Source organism: Filicampus tigris, chromosome 10, assembly GCF_054856515.1.
Source record: "Filicampus tigris isolate MCC_2025a chromosome 10, RoL_Ftig_1.0, whole genome shotgun sequence".
NCBI classification, from domain to species: Eukaryota; Metazoa; Chordata; class Actinopteri; order Syngnathiformes; family Syngnathidae; genus Filicampus; species Filicampus tigris.
The window spans coordinates 22,366,519-22,383,292 of record NC_141226.1 but is presented as its reverse complement, the minus strand read 5'-3'; the positions used below and the strand labels follow the sequence as shown (position 1 = coordinate 22,383,292).

General features: G+C 42.1%; 2 protein-coding genes across 2 annotated transcripts in view; one reads left to right on the top strand and one right to left on the bottom strand.

Annotated features, from left to right (window-relative positions):
• ift22 (intraflagellar transport 22 homolog (Chlamydomonas)) overlaps positions 1–16,774 on the top strand; it is a 60,531-nt gene that overhangs the window by 37,391 nt on the left and 6,366 nt on the right. The window lies entirely within an intron of this gene.
• Positions 4,241–16,344, bottom strand: kiss1ra (KISS1 receptor a). The gene is made up of 5 exons (XM_086043237.1): positions 15,733–16,344; positions 13,152–13,276; positions 7,621–7,756; positions 7,291–7,529; positions 4,241–6,110 (listed from the first exon to the last, which is right to left on the bottom strand). Exons 1-5 carry the CDS (start codon positions 16,022–16,024, stop codon positions 5,730–5,732), a joined length of 1,173 nt encoding a protein of 390 aa, XP_085899363.1. The 5' UTR covers positions 16,025–16,344; the 3' UTR covers positions 4,241–5,729.

The window sequence follows — 16,774 nt, the reverse complement described above, 5'->3', positions numbered from 1 at the left end:
GCTCCACCCAATGCCTTTCTAATAGCAAGCATGTAAAGGACATTTTCTTAACCTTGTGTGTGTGTGCGTGTGTGTGTTTCAAAAACACCTGATTTCTGCCTCAACTTGTACAAAACACGGCGGCCGCATTTTAAGTGCGTCCTAGCACCCTCAGCGATCGTAGTTGCACTGAGCCAGGTGGATTGGCATGCTGTGTTTTTATGCACACACACATTCACGCACACATGGTAGAATAAAGACTGTGAACACACTCACAGGCATCTTGAGAGTGCAATCAGGGGACCTACCTCAATGGAGTGTGCCCAACAGGGATCCCTTTTGTGTGTGACATGCGTGTTAATAAGTTGTTACTAAGTGTTAGATTGTGCCTCCAGTGTGTGATTTATAACCTTAGCTTTGTGTGCCTGTGCATGCGCGCGTATCAGAGGACGCCCCGGACACGATAAGACAAATAACCTCACCGTTGCGATTATTCAGCATACTTTAAAAGATGGTGCTGACACGAGCAATGTCCAACTCCCTGTTCAGAAATCTGGAAAAAAAAAGTAACTTGCAGTTTGGGTTGGTATAGATAATGCTCACGTTATTTGATTTACCTTGACTGATTAGAAATGAAAACAAACCATTCTTTTTCTTGTAACCTCCCAATTGTGTTTCTTTTCTACTAATTACTTTGCGTAGGTCTTTGTAGAAAATCATGATACGTTCTTCCTCTCCAAAAGTCTGTGTTATGGTTTGATTAGACTGCAGTACAACCATCCTACAAATAAAAAAATAATTGTGTATATGTATATATATATATATATATATATGTGAGTGTTGTCGGTTTTGTGGCATCTTTATCTTTATCTGGAGTATGGGTCAGTAGCAGAACAATAATTATGTATATATATGTATATATATATATATATATATATATATATACATATATATATGCCAAGTTATGGCAAAATCTTCATGAATGCACGCAACTATTTCTACATCATCATTGGTAACATAAAGCACTGTTCCTATGGAGAGAAACTAATGGAAACATTTTTTTTTTACGATGAACCGCCAAACACGCACGCACACGCACACGCATGCGAGCCGTCTAAGAAAAACACAGAGGAGAATATGCAGCCCTTGCAAGTGAATGGGTTTTTGTTCACCATTTTAATCGCCTTGCACTCAGTCTAGCAATAAATTACAAGTCGGCGGCCCGTGCAGGCCCTGTGATCAAGCCTTCCCCCCAACCTCATCACCTCCAACAAGGAGACAAACTTCTAAAACGCAGTCACGCACACAATGTTTATGTGCTCATTTATTTTTAGACCAGCAGCATTGTAACGACTTTCTTGAAATAAGTCCCTCGTGCTAGTGGTAGCGGCGTTCCTGCTGTGGTTTCCTGCACGTGTTGTGACGTCAGCGGGGGGGGGGGAGAAAGGCCTCTTTGTTTCCCGGCGCGATCCAACCGTTTCTCCGTCGCCGCCCCTGACAATCATTTTCCCCTCCAGCCCCAATCTGGCGAACGCAGAAAGTGCGCCGCATCCAGTCGAAAATAATGTGAAACAGGAAGTCAACGCAAACATATTTTTTTCAAGAATATGTTCTATGCAAGGCCACTAGTTGAAACAGGGCATTCTGATAAATATTGCATTTGTGGGATAAGTGTTAATCCACCTAATTTTTAGCCATCTCTGGGGGCGGCCATTTTGTCTTCTGTCGACTGAAAATGACATCACAACTGCTCACAACGACCAATCACGGCTCAGATTCAGAAAACGGGTCAGCCGTGATTGGTCGTTGTGAGCAGTTGTGATGTCATTTTTAGTTGAAAGAAGACAAAATGGCCGCCCCCAGAGATGGCTAAAAATGAGGTGGATTAACACTTATTCCACAAATGCAATATTTATCAGAATGCCCTGTTTCAACTAGTGGCCTTGCATAGAACATATTCTTGAAAAAAATATGTTTGTGTTGACTTCCGCTTTAAGCAGTAACATCTTTGCTTAAACGTTGTGCGGCTGAGCCCATTTTGGATTCTGTTGCTAACCAAAACAGCAGTGCCTACCTAAAACTGGCTCTCGGATTGTGCAAAGAAGCAACAAAGATGATCCACAAAAATGTGGGAACGGTAATTCATGGCTCGGCCTTGCATGGCTTCCCTTCCGGAACGGGCTCACTAGTATTGATGATGTGGACTGCCAGGCCAATCACCAGACCTAAACCCAATAGAGCCTGCATTTTACCTCTTGAAGAGGAGACTGTGAAGGGAGAAACCCCCCCGGAACAAACTAGACCTGCATAGGCTGCGGTAAAGGCCTGGAAAAGCATTTCAAATGAAGAAAACAACAGTCAGGTGCAGTCAGTGGGTCGCAGGCTTGATGCAGGTACTGCAAGTAACTGCAATGCCATCTATTATTCAATGTTATTTACTTTAAAATAATTTAATAATGCCCATTCTATTACTCCAGCTCACTCTGAATTTTTTTTTATCTCATAGTCATCTTTCGATCAGAAACACCAATGTCTTCGGTATACAAAAACAAAGGAATACACCTTGCCACTCCAAAAGTATTGGAGTGGAGTGGAGTACAGGAAGGCAAAGGTATGATTATCACTTGACTTGTCAGGATGCTTTGTCAAGATTTATGGACAAATGAGATTAAACATTGGTTTAATAGCAGGTTGATATGATGGCTCCAAAAAGAAGGTTAGCGGTTAAATGCATTGTCAGACAGCGACTGCTCATTGGAGGGTGGCATTTTAGCTGCATAGCGCCCTCTTTAGGAGTCCCGGTGTGGTGATATTTGCATCACGCTACTATGTGAGCTGTGGGAATATGAATCAATTTGCATAATCTTATGTTCCTTTTGCTTAAGCCTCCTCTATAACTTCTTACATATTATCAAGCGACTTTAAGTAAGATGTATTTTCTTTTAGCTTGCACATTTGGGAGATGGACTGAGGAAATAAGAGACCGTTAATTATGCCATTAAGTGAACTTTTCAAATGAGCCCTTGACAGCCTTGGCATTCATCAGAGTGGCTGATGGGAATATAATAAGTAATGCAGACTGGGAGTATCATTCATTTCGCTGCCAAATGTAGAGGCTTCAAGCAGAATAGAAAATGACAGCGAACCATCATAATTTGGTTATTTTTCAAGGCGACAATTGCGCTTTCAGGTGTGATTTCCCACGGGAGGCGCAAATAAAACACGTTGAATTGAGCAGGAAGATGAAAGTCAAGGAGATTGAGTCATTTCCACACTGACAAATACTTTCATGTTAAGTTGTTGGTCAAGTTGACTTGTTTTAAAGTTGAAAAAAAACAGGTGTGCGTATTTTTTGTTTTTTTTTTTCTTTCAAATTGATTAATTAATTGTATTGACCGATTTGACCTAAAAAAATATTTTAGAAACATACAATACAGTAATGTCTTAATTCACATATACAGTAACCCGCGTGTTATGTTGTGGGTCATAATTGACCATTTTAAAGAAAATCTGGAACAAATATGTTTTTGGAAAAAAAAAAGAAATTAAATTACATATATGCTGAAGATGGCCGTATTTTTCTTTTTCTATTCGGAATAATAATTTCAAAAAGATGAATGACATGCATATGTTTTAAAGAATGACACATTTCAAAATGTTTATTTTATATTGTGATAATTTGTATACTGTATGTATTTCACATTGTCTGACTTCCCAGTTGACAGAAAATCTGGATTTATTTTAAAGTTAAAATTGACATCATTCTGATGAAGTCGTTAACCCCCCCCAACCCTTTCTTTTTTTCGTGCATTTGCACTGATTTCTTTGGGATATATTTTAATGATTAAACATCCAGCGGGTTCCACTGACTCGTGAACACTGTCGGTGGACAAAAGAAATGAGCATAAACGATGAGTCATTTAGCAGCAGTCCAGCACACAATGGAACACCTTCTGGCTTTCGTCCCGATGGCTTTGCAGTGAATCCGACCTCCTACATGATGAATCCTTGCTGTTTGTTTATTTATCTATTTATTTATTTATTTGTGTCCTTCCTTGCCCGTAGCTTTTTCTCGAGCATAACCTTAAAAGCCGGCCGGCACGCCGCGTACGAGCGGTTAATTGTTGGCCAAACTTGTTTTTTGCTAGCTTGGGTCACCCAAACATGGCGTGAGATTGATTGTGAGATTGATTCACTCGTTTGTCGTGTTTTTATGGCTCAACGAACATGAATTAGGAACAGGGGGGCTAAAGTGCATCGCTGAACCTGCAGTTGTGTTTCTTTTATGGAACCAACATATTGTTGGCTGCAGACAAAAAAAAAAGAAAAAAAAACTCACCGGTACTTATGGTTTAACTATTAATGTAAGCAATTAAAGTATAAACATTTTAGAAGGAACTTTAATTGCTTTTGAATGTCAGTACTTGTGCACGCTCGTCCCATGCTTCAAACTGCAATGGTCCCTGATAGCTAAAAGGTGTCAAATGTATAAAACATAAAAGCACAGTTCGATTGCGTGTGTATTTATTGTACAAAGGTGAATATATTTGAACCGCTGGACATATGACAGAAGGTCAACATACCGTAAGTGTGGAAATTGGCCACAACACTGAGCGCAGTTAGACAACCACAGTAAAAGAAAAGAACACATTGTTCAATAAATAGCTTTCAAAACTAAACATTATTATTATTGTAAAGGCAGAATTGTACGGAGCAGATGTACTTAATGATCTGGCTGGTATAATGTATGTACATATTGTATAGGTAGTCACCTGGAATGGTTAATGGCGCTACTTTTTGAATTGCTTTGAAAGGCTTTTAATACTTGATTTTTCAATGCTCGCTGCACTTTTAAGTGAGCCATCATCATCATCATCATTGTCGTCTTTCTCTGCAATTTTCCCCAGTGTGAGACTGAGGTTATCTCATCTTATCATCCATCTCACAGATGTGCCATGGCGCAATTTGGCTGAAAAACATTTTAAAACAAATCGAAAGAAGCTCACCAACTCCTCAGTCGCTAGCCAGAAAAGAAAATGGCAGCTCTTTGCCCTGTTGGCAGTTAGCACGTTTGGAGAAAAGTCCGGGCTGATTTGAAATAGCCCCACTGTGACATCACAGTAGAATAGCTTGCTTAAAAAAACATGTTGACTCTTAGGCAGCTCACACAAAATGCACTTGCTTTTGAGGTTTCACACTTGATAGGTGGGCTGCCGCTCAAGTCCCTACTCTTTGTCCCCTATAAAGAAAATTGACAAAACGTAGCCATTGGCCGACCGTGATTTTGACCACACAAAGTATAAGGATTTACAAGCGGAAACATTGAACAGGTTTAACATTTACAATTGTCATTTCTGACCGTTTTCTGAGCAGGGATGGAAAATCACTCAACAGCACCCACCCCCCACAGCACAAGATAATCACTCAAGATAAACTTTTAGATACATTCGATAATCGGTCAAACACTGACCTTGAGCGGGAAAGGGGGAAAATGCTTCAATGTGGTCTGATTATCCATAGTCAGTCTCTGAAGATCTCCTTAATGTCAAAAAGTCAACCGTGAAACACGGTTACGTTGCTCACTGGATTTCCAGATATGCCAACGCTGCCTAGTTTGGCAGGGAAACAAACTGCGCAAATGATTCCAGTGTCCTTTGCGTTAATAACAGTTTAATTTGGCTTTCAAGGCTGATATCTTTTATTTGGACTGAAGCCAGTTGCTCCATTAACGCTCCCCTTCTTGCATTCCCTCAATTTGCGTCGTGATTGTTGTTGCCTTCCTCCGCCGCAACAAACTTGATCTCGGCGTTGGCCGTCCTCGAGGCCATGCTGCTGTCCCTGACTTTGTGCCTGTACAGGAAGGGAAAGGTCTTCCGGAAGGACTTCTGGAAGCTGGCGCCCATGAAGCCGTAAACAATGGGGTTGACTGAGGAGTTGGCGTAAGACATGCAGTTTGCCCACGTCTTGATCTTGTACGTGGCGTATGTGGCTCGGAAGTTGGGGTAGAAGGACTGAAAGAGGATAAAGATCTGGATGGGACCCCAGCACAAGGCAAATAGCAGGACAATAACGACCACCATCTTGGAGACCTTGCTTCTGATGCTGATGGTTCTCTCAGACAGGAGGTTGACCTGAGGAGGACAAGGTGGAGATTTTTGGAAAACACGGAGTCGAGGAAATCCCCGTGTGTGCTTATACGGGGGGTCCCCGGTTTAAGACAGTCCCAACAAGGTGGTGTTTTGAGGTTACAAACGGGCTGTGGTTATAGGAATACGGTGTCAGTGGGACAAGAAGGCACGCTCATTGGCAGCAATTAACGGAACTTGTTCCAACAAACAAATTTGTGTTACATGGTCACCATCGGAATGGAAATCCGGCATAAACTGACGACCACCAGTAGTCATATTCACCATGCTCCTTAGTGGGCAAGCTAGCTGTTAACACTTGTTCTTTAGCCCTTTTGCTAAGCTATGCTAACAGGCTACCAAGATGGATCCAAGTTTTTCGCACAGATTTTAACTGTAAGTATGACATAAACTACTATGTTAGCAATGGTGAGTGATTTGGATTATGGAGCCAAAACCAAGTAAACTAAGGGCTCAAGCCTGATAACGATCCTCATCATTTGAATCGGGTGCGTTGGTGGAGGGAAACATCTCAAACATGCAGGAGAGTGGGGCCTCGAGGACCGCAGTTGATCGACACTAGACCTTCTTTTAGGCTCTTTTGCCTGGCGGCTCCATCATCCTCATCCTTCTACCAACATACTCACTATCTATCCTGTCGATGCGTCCGAAGTCTGCTCACTCTAACTTGGTCCCCCAAAAATTTAACCTTGATCATTTTATCATTATTGTTAACATGCTATGAAATCATCTTGGCATGAAATTCTGTGGCTCAATGCTCATAATTGTTTGTCAAAGCTTTAAGCCGGATTCCTTTCCTGACGCGACCCTCCGCATTTACTATCTGGGCTTGGGACCGGCCCACGGTTTGTACTGGCTTGCGCCCTCCACCCACCGTAAGGCCGCATCCTTCTGCCTGCTTCTGCTATTACATTTCTCCTTAGCGGGCAGACTGTGGAACCGTCACGTTGAAAGTTTGTCTTTGGACACGACACCAAAACTCGAATAAACCTCCATCATAAACCAAAGGGCCATTGCGCTGCATTCTGGATCATTACCAAAACGTTCACATGTTCCCAGAGACAACCGAGAAGAATCCGATCGCCTTTGTTCAACTCGTGGGGCTTACCATGACTTGAGATGACTGAGAATCAACACAGAAATACCCCAGAGACCGCATCCATACCTGGTAGTTGTTGTCTCCCGGCTCCACGGTTGGTTGGCCAACCCTCTTCACCATCATACTATAGCAGAAGGAAATGGTGAGGACAGGCAGCAGGTAGGCGGCAATAAACTGGTAGAGGATAAAGGCCCTCTCGTGAGTCTTAGAGGGGAACCTCTCCATGCAGTACTGCCTCGGACCATACCAGTACCCCTCCTCGATACGCTGGTACATGAGGATCGGCGTGGACAGGATGAGGGAACCTGACCGAGCGCAGGCAACACAATGGTCTTGAGTTTTCAACATGATACACAAGAGTCCAAAGCACTGGTGTTTTATCATGTCAAGACGAACCGATCCAAATGCAGATGCTGACAATCATGGCCACCCTGGGCGTGCGGTTGCGGAGGGATTTCAACGGGTACACCGTGATGTAGCAGCGGTCACCACTCATTGCGGTCAGAGTGATGCAGGTGGCTTGGACGGTCACCTATAACACACAAGGCATACTCTCGAAGGAAATTGGCTTTTCACTGGTTTAGTACTCCAAAGGTTTGCGATTTTAACACCCTTAACTTGGGAACCGGCCCGCAATCCAACAGCCCTGCGGAACACGTTGGGGTGCACCTATAGTGTAGTTGGCTTTCCCTGGTCTGGAAGTTGTGAACTTGTTCCGTTTTGATTACCGGTACACACGTCCACCGTTCCAGCTCTGAAGGCAGGAAAATCATGAGTCGTCTTTGTCCTGACTCGCCATTCTGTGCCGGTGCCTTTCACGCAGTTGAGTGTCCCAAGAAATACTCCAACTGTACCCCTATTTCTGACATTTCAAATATAAACGCCGACCTTAATTTCCTTTTTGGAACGGGTAGCATCCTGTGCTGCATTAAAGAGATCTCGTTGGTTTACTTTAGCAATGGTTTGGTTCTAGTAGACTCGAATGTGCGTCCATGTTCATCTTGTGAAATTCTTAGTTTGAGTCAAACAGACCAAACGGCGCTTGTGTGAAAGCATCTTGAGTTAGCATGGAGCTTGAGGAATAGAAATAAACCTATGCTTTCAAAGTGTGACAGGCTGGTTATTTTCCAAGTTTCTTTTAAAAGTGCCAATGCAATTTTCCCTGAGGTTTGTCCACCTACGTGCTTTTTTCCAAACCAACCATGAAACAAATCGCGACTGATCCTTTTCTCCCTTGACTGCTGCCAGAGGGCCCATGATTGTAGCTTTTCTCTCGATTGTAGCTTTTCTCTCAGAGATAAATATCATATTTACGGCACGTCATCGGGTTGCCAAGCGCTTCAAAGCCACGCTCCGTCCTCATGACTTTTCTTGCAAAGTTCAGGTAGATCATCCTGAAAATCGGTTGGCGTTTTTTTTTTTTTTCAAGGCCGCATTCATTTTTGTACCCGCCGCCCCTTGTTACTCCTGCCAGCGAACGAAAGCCCGCAAAGGTCAGCGATTTGGACCGCAACTGACAACCAAAAAAAAAAAAAGTCAGCGTTGCGAGATGTTGCCACGTGTGACATTTAGCAAGTCTCAAGTGACTCCACAAGTGTGTTTTGGGTTGTTCTTTGGTGCCCTGCTCTGAAAAGCTCAGCTGTGCATCAGATGCAGCGAATCCAAAGCCACGAATCCTCCTGTCCTCATAAGATCTAATGTCATCCCTGTAATGTCCCACTCCTCCTCTTATCTGAGACCACAGAGTCAGCCGCCATTACCCTCTGAGAGGCGCATGCCAAAAAAAATGAGGGCGGCAGAAAGGGGTCAGGGATGAGAACACCGGGTACAACACATCCAAGAACAAAGCACCATGTTAGCGCCAGTCTTGTTATGTAATGGAGTAAAAATACTTAATTAGTGTATTTAAAAAGGAAGTCAACGCAAACATATTTTTTTCAAGAATATGTCCTATGCAAGCCCACTGGTTGAAACAGGGCATTCGGATAAATATTGCCTTTGTGGAGTAGGGTGTTAATCCACTCGTTTTTAGCCATCTCTGTGGGCGGCCATTTTGTCTTCTGTCGACTGAAACTGACATCACAACTGCTCACAATGACCAATCAAGGCTCAGATTCAGAAAACAGCTCAGCTGTGATTGGTGCTTGTGAGCAGTTGTGATGTCATTTTCAGTCGACAGAAGACAAAATGGCCGCCCCCTGCAGAGATAGCTAAATGCTTAACTTATATTCCACAAACGCAAAATTAATCCGAATGCCGTGTTTCAACTATAGTGGGCTTATTCTTGAAAAAAATGTGTTTGGGTTGACTTCCACTTTAAGTAGTATTTTCATGTAGCCAGGCTTTACTTTGTCATTTCTATTTCATGCAGCTTTTACTTTTACTCCACTACATTTCTTAATAAAAATGTCTGTGTTTACTCTGATACAGCTGCCCTAACTTACTACAAACAAATCTATGTATGAATGAATTGTTCATTGATGTAATGCTTGTACCACGGATCATAAATGGGAAGAATAGTCCTGCCTTTAGGGAGTGTTAAAAAAAAAAGGAGCTCGATGCTGTATATATATAATATGTATTTGACTTTTACATACTGACTGTTGCTATTTTTTTTTAGAAGCACCACAACTTTGTAGTGGTTCTAATTCTTGTTTCCTAGCTAGGTCTAGCGCGCATTTGTTGTAATGTGTCACACCCCCTGATATTGCCCTTTGGTCAGTTGTCATAGTTATTCTTAGGTAGTTAGAGATTTAATAATAATGTGTGCTGGCTAACGTGGCTCATTAGCCAAATAATGCGCAGCTCTTCACCTACAACAGTGACGTAAACTCAATGCATGAAACCATCAATAATACTCCAGTCACTTATTTCAAAAACACCGTTTGCTTCCAATGCGTAAGTACATTTAATGGACCGATATTTACAGACTTTTACTCAATATTCACCAAGGTGACTTTAACTTCTACCCAAGCTATTTTATTTAAGATACATGTACTTTCACTCAAGTACTTGCTTTCAGGTATACTTCGTACAAGGCCGGCTATTTGACCCCGCATAAACCCTGTCGTTTTGAAAGAGAATACATATGTTTTGATCAACTGCATTCTCTCTGAGGCTTCATGGTTATTGCCAGTGGAATACGTGAAAACGCTTTCATGATTTATTGGGATTGATCACAAGCCTTTTGAAGTCTGTCTGCATTAGGCTACATTGTCCTATATAGACTTAAACCCCATATATGGTCAGAGGTATACTCAATAGCAAGTGGTTAATGCGTAGGGATACCTGTATGATATATGCTTCTGGAATGTGTGTTATTATTCGTATTCATCTGTGTCAAGACGCTGATCGTCCTCACCAAAATAATCAAAGTGATTTAACAAGTTAGGAAATCGATAACAATATGCAACACATTTTTTCTATGAATCTCTGCAAGTGTTAACGCGTTCAAATTATCCCTTGGACAAAATTCCTAGGAAATCACAATGTCCCGTCACATTGACAAAAATAGAAAAAAATTCTCATTACTATCACAAGCTTCCTTTGCTTTATCCACGACAGGGCAGTTTTTTTTTTTCAAGACAGGCCAATATGTCTTAAGCCTCCTGCTATGTTCCGGGTCAAATTGACCCAGATGTGCTTACTGCTATCCCACCATTTACTGCCTTCAAATTCACCCATTTAAAGGGGAAGTCAACCCCAACATTTTCTGTACAAGAATATGGTTTATATGCAGGCCCACTTGTCGAAACACGGCATTCTGATTATCATTGCGTTTGTGGAATATGCGTGAAGCAGCAAAATGCACCCGTTTTTAGCCATCTCTGGGGCAGCCATTTTGTCACTTTTGTCGACTGAAAATGACATCACAACCAATCACGGCTCATTTCAGAAAACAGGTGAGCTGTGATTTGTTGTTACCTGAGCCCTGTGCAACTGTGATGTCATTTTCAGTCGACACAAGTGACAAAATGGTCACCCCCTGAAATGGCTAAAAACGGGTGAATTTTACTGCTTAACTCATATTCCACAAAGGCAATATTAATCAGTATGCCATGTTTAGACCACTGAAGGTGCATCGAGCATATTATTGCAAAAAAATTGGGGGGTTGACTTCTCTTTTCTGATGGCCGATTTTTCCCCTTTCCTTTTAAAAATAATTTATATTGTCGTATTTATATTGTCGTATTTTTTTTTATGATTAAATATAGAGTAGGTCACACTCACCCGTGAACATTGTCGCTAAGGAGAAACGAACACTGCCGGAGCATAAAGCCCCAAAAAAACTCAATTCAGACAAATGAGCCCCCTTCAGAGAAATTTCCCCTTCAAAGAGTTTCCGTGAAGACAGCACTGCCAACGTACCCCCAACCGCAACCCACCCACCCCCGACCCCCACCCGTCCTCCACAACCATTCCACACAGCCAAATAGAATGCAATTAATTTTATGAATGATAAGATTTTTAATGCTTGGAAGGAAAGAAGATTACATTCACAAAGTGTGTTGTCAGGCGCCGATAAGATGGACGGTGCCTTCTGCAAAACTAAATGAAAAGAAATATGAAGTATGCATAAATTACTGTGCTTGCTACTTTGGCTCAAATTGCACAAAAGAAAAGCTTACAAAACACATAAAGACTTAAAACCCCAAATGGGTTATTAAAGGCAGAAGCCGCTTGGGGTCGGGACATGAAAAACGTTTTTTTTTTCCTGATGCTTTTTGCAGGTAATTCTCCATCCCAGCCACTTAACTGACTCGGTGAGTCCGCCTGTTGATCTTGTCGCTGGTTTAAATGACCCAGGTTGCTAATGAAGTATACTGCGCCCAAAAAGATGGGTAGCAGGTGGGGGATTTATAGAAACGAATAGAATAGAATGGGTCACTGGTATCTTAACACTGTACTTTTCTTTCGTTAGTATAACCGTGGGTCAAGATGCATGCTGGCTGCATACTGAATTGTAGTGTGGCCGTCCTCATTATTTGTTCCCACTTATACGACAGCTTAAGCTCCTGCGGAAAAACCCAATTTTGCAATATTGAAAAATTATCAGTATACAATAATGCACCATTTTAACCGTCTATTTGTATTTTTTCCTCCAATTTAAGATTGCACACCACCCTACTTAATTGGAGAGGTCAGCACCTGTTATACCTCATCACACTGTGTTCAATTTAAAAAGTGTTCTAATGGCACATCCATTTCATAAAAGTTTCCCGGGAAGGAGGAAGGTCAAGACTGACGCCGCATGACCTCGCCGCATGACCTCTCGCTAATGGCGCATTTTGTCAAGGAAATGGCTTGAATGAATGGTTGGTGGATCCGAGCAGGGGCACGACGGACCCTCGGAATTGTTACAGTACGATTCTTCCGAATGCTTTCCAAGCGGCCGGTCGCTCATCTGTCTGGCTGAACTGCCGACCCTGAACCCCAAAAAGCTGCCCCGCCCCCCCATGTTCTCCCAAAACATCCCAAATTGACCCAGGCAATTATGCATTATGTTTCATTTTATTTGGATTTTTGTTCAACTTTTTAGACCAAGTGGAATTTTTCAGGACACATTCATCATTTTTTTTTTTTTTTGTGTTCCATGCGCACAAAGCAAAAGTCTGCTTGGGTGAAATTGGTATGGAAGTACTTGACTCTAAAAAAAAAAAAGTGTCATGAAAATCAGTCAAGTAGTTTTGGCGCTAATGCTTTAAACAGAACGTAGACTCTGTGATGGATTCCGGGAAAGCAAAATGTGCATTGCCTGGCTGTGTTTTGTGAGCACATTGTTAAAAGGAGGCTTTTAGTCCTTTGCCGGACACGCTCTGATAAAGCTTGAGCGTCCGCATAAAAGGCAGGGAAAACGCATTCGTTAGGTTTGACCAGTACGGCAAATCTTTGTTGTGTTTGTCATCATTAGTGTCTGAGTCTTTTACCTGCTGCAGGAAGGCCACAAATTTGCACATGAAGTTGCCAAAAATCCAACCGGGCAGAGGGTAGAGGGTGGCCGTGAAGGGAACGCAGCAAACCAGGAAGATGATGTCAGTGGCGGCCAGGTTAGCTGCATGTGGGAGTGAGATGACACAAAGCAGACACTTGTTACCACTTCTACCTCATAGAAATGATACCGTATATGTATATATAGGGCTCTTTAAGACAAATGGAATTAAAAAAAAAATGTTCATGGTGCTAAATAACAGGAATGGATAATAATTCATTAGCATACCAGTGAGAATTGTGTTTTGTGCTAACTAAAAGGAATTCATAAGGACACAAATGAAAATTGTATTTGTCACGTTTCTGCCCTGTCTTCCAGTTAATGAGCTGAGGGGGGTGTGTCCTTCGGCGCCGCACCTGTTCGGCATGATTAATCAAGGACTTTAAAAGGACTGCGGCGTCGAAGGCCCGTCGTCAGACTATTCACCTCGCTTGCTACCGCCGCACAAAAGTGTCTGTTTCCTTGACCTAATCCGTCTAAGTCTTTCATTATTTTGGAGTGTTCTGAGTATGGAACGGCTGTCAAGATTTTCCTTGTGCAATTTTAACTTAATGTTAATTAAGGTGTAATCTCAGTTTCTGATGGCTCTCACAGTTTTTCCAACTGCTGCAACTTATCATTCCGTAAGCAATTTGAAATTGTTGTTTTGCGGCTGTTAGTATACTGTCATATTCAGAATAGAGGCACTAAACACTATCTTGTGATTTAATCACAATAGGAGCATAGCGGAAGCGCAGATGGCGCTCTTCCCGCTAATCTAATGTTTGGTGAATATTAAAGTGTTCTTCGCCAGGCCTATGGGATAATGTTATTCCCACATTAAATTCATGTCACATACGCTCTGCGCACACACAACTCCTGCAGGGGAGAGAAGAGGAATGCATGGGGGGGGGGCTCTTTTTGAACACCTGGCCCAATCTTGCTGCTCTGGCGAGATCGTGGCCAGAAAAGCGATGAAGGTGATTTAATACAGTGATTGCAGGTGTTTATTTGCGTTTATGTTTGCATGGTGGACCGATAAGGTAGGCTGAGATATCTTAAAGAGCAAGGTGGGCGGCAGAAAGTGGGTTTTTTTCTGTGTCTAAAAATAGTTGTGAAGAAATAAAGGATGTAAATGTGGCTGTGGACACACTTAGTTGCATTGAAAAAAGCAGATGTTTATGGCACTGTTACAGTGAACAGTTTTATGTTTTAATTTTTCTACAAATACAGCACTATACTTTTATTAAAATATTACAATAATCTATGTGCAGGTTCATCTAAATAAATCTGAATAATCTATTAAGATGAAACTCATATTGTGTATTATACAGTATAAATTAACAATTTTTCATGATTTAATTTTTTCAAGGTTTTTTTGTTGCTGTTTTACCATTAATAAAGCACCAAAACTATCGCCACTAGAAATCAGAATATTATATGTAAGATGTTATCAAAATGATTAATAATATAGGCTTTTTCCTTCTGAAATCTGTATAATGCTGTACGTACCTATAATATATAATTGTGTATCTCTATAGTAATTGTGTATCCTTAACAAATAGCATTCTGCAAGAAAACGATTTGTATTTTTTTTCAGAAAAAAATACAATTTACCAATTGGAGTTTTTGGCCATGGATATATATCTTTATAGTCATATTCTATACATCATACATAGTTACATTTTGCCATCAACATTCATTTTGCTCATATATTTTTTGGGGGATTTGTTTATACATGTATTGCATTTCCTTATGCATCTATTTTATCAATTGTAAATTACAAAACTATTTTGTGTTCAATAACAGTATTGCTTCGACGGCATCTTTTTGGTGCCAAAGAATTATGTTGAAGGACGTTAAGGAGCTTCTTTTAGAAAAAAGTAGTGCTTTGCCATTATCTTATGGCATCTTGGTGCCACGAAACTATGTTGAAGTTAGTTGAGGAGCTTCATTTAGACCAAAGTAGTGCTTTGCCACCATCTTGGCGCCAAGGAACTACAATATGTTGAAGGGAATTTAGGAGCTTCATTTAGAAAAAAGCAGTGCTTTTTCATCATCTTGTGGCACCTTGGTGCCAATAGGAACTATGTTGAAACGAGTTGAGGAGCCTCATTTCAACAAAAGTAGTGCTTTCCATCATCTTGTGGCATCTTATGCCATATGTTGAATTTAGTTGAGGAGCTTCGTTTGGACCAAAGTAGTGCTTTGCCACCATCCTATGGCATTTACAGGCAACTTTGAACCTTTTAAGGGCCGTTCACTGTATTTTAAATCAAGTATTTTATTTAGTTGGGCTGAGAAAAACATTAAACGCCTCAGGCCGAAATGTCTGGTCTCTCTAATTAATTTACGACTGTGTATGAGGAAATACTTTTTTTTTTTCTCGTGTAACCTTGACTACTTTTATTTTCTTTAACGCAGCGACCCCGACTCGAATAATTATGCGGTGAAGTTAATTCGATTTTGTGTGTCCTTGCAATCCTCGACCCTTCTTGTGTGTGGCGTGCGCATGCGCGCGCGTGTGTTTTCCCGCTCACCAATGTAGAAGTTGGTGGCCGTCCTCATCTGCCTGTGCTTGGAGATGACGTAGATAACCAGAGCGTTACCCACCAATCCCACCAGCATGATGAGGGAGAAGAAGAGGGGCACCAGCCAGGCGTCGGTAAGAAAGGGGTGCTGCTCGCCGTCCTCCTCCTCGCTCACCTCCCACCGTTGCCGCTGCTCCCCCTCGCCGTAGTCGCGTCCCCCCCGCGAGAAGTTCGCCTCGGAGCTGTTCATCCACAAGCTCGGCTCCGTGGAGTTCCTCTCCGAGGAAGAGGAGGGGTGCATTATTGGGATGAAGAAGAAGGGACGGCGATCAAAAATGTGCTGTGACGAGGAGGGATGCCGAGTGAGGGACAGGACAGAAATCCCACTGAAGTTGCTCAGAGCTCATTTTTAATAGCACGGAAGGGAGCGCGACTTATTCGGTTGGAATGGCAGCTTCTTCCGTCGCCACCTCTTGCTCGGTCCACTTGTGTAACTCGCCTCGTTTAAAAGTTCATATTTGATCAGAAGGTAGCGGGGAATCGGACGTCATCTTTTGGGAAGATGAAGTGGGAGCATCGTCGGCTGTACTGAGGCGAAGGTGGGTCCTGCTGGTGGTTTTATAGTAGGAGCAGAGGAGTCACGCGCGCGCGCGCGTGCGCGCGCACAGTGAGATTGAATACACGTGCTGCGGGATTGAGGGACAAATAGCCGGTGGCGGAGTCTCCTATAGCAACATTTTCCCTCATTCCATCTGTGTGCAACAAATCATGCATAAGACTACCTTTTGTTTCAAGAGGATAAAAATCATACTGACTCAGTTGCATGAATATTAATAAGAATTGTCAATAATTGTAATCATGAACAAACAAGGTCTGGGTGGAACATTTTTATTTTCAAATGTGCACCCCTAAAAATGACAAACAAGGACTCCAAATACTGCATAAGCATTTGTTTGTTTGTTACAATTTCTTTTTTTTTTCTGGGGCGTACCGGAGGGTGGCGGGTGGGGTTGGGGATCATTTTTTATAGCTATTCCTGTATTTTTCAAAT

Coding starts and splice junctions, on each gene's coding strand:
- kiss1ra (XM_086043237.1), bottom strand. CDS start 16,024: ATGCACCCCTCCTCTTCCTCGGAGAGGAACTCCACGGAGCCGAGCTTG. Junction 13,277..15,732: donor GGCCACCAACTTCTACATTG/GTGAGCGGGAAA, acceptor TCCCACATGCAG/CTAACCTGGCCGCCACTGAC. Junction 6,111..7,290: donor CGGGAGACAACAACTACCAG/GTATGGATGCGG, acceptor TGTCCTCCTCAG/GTCAACCTCCTGTCTGAGAG.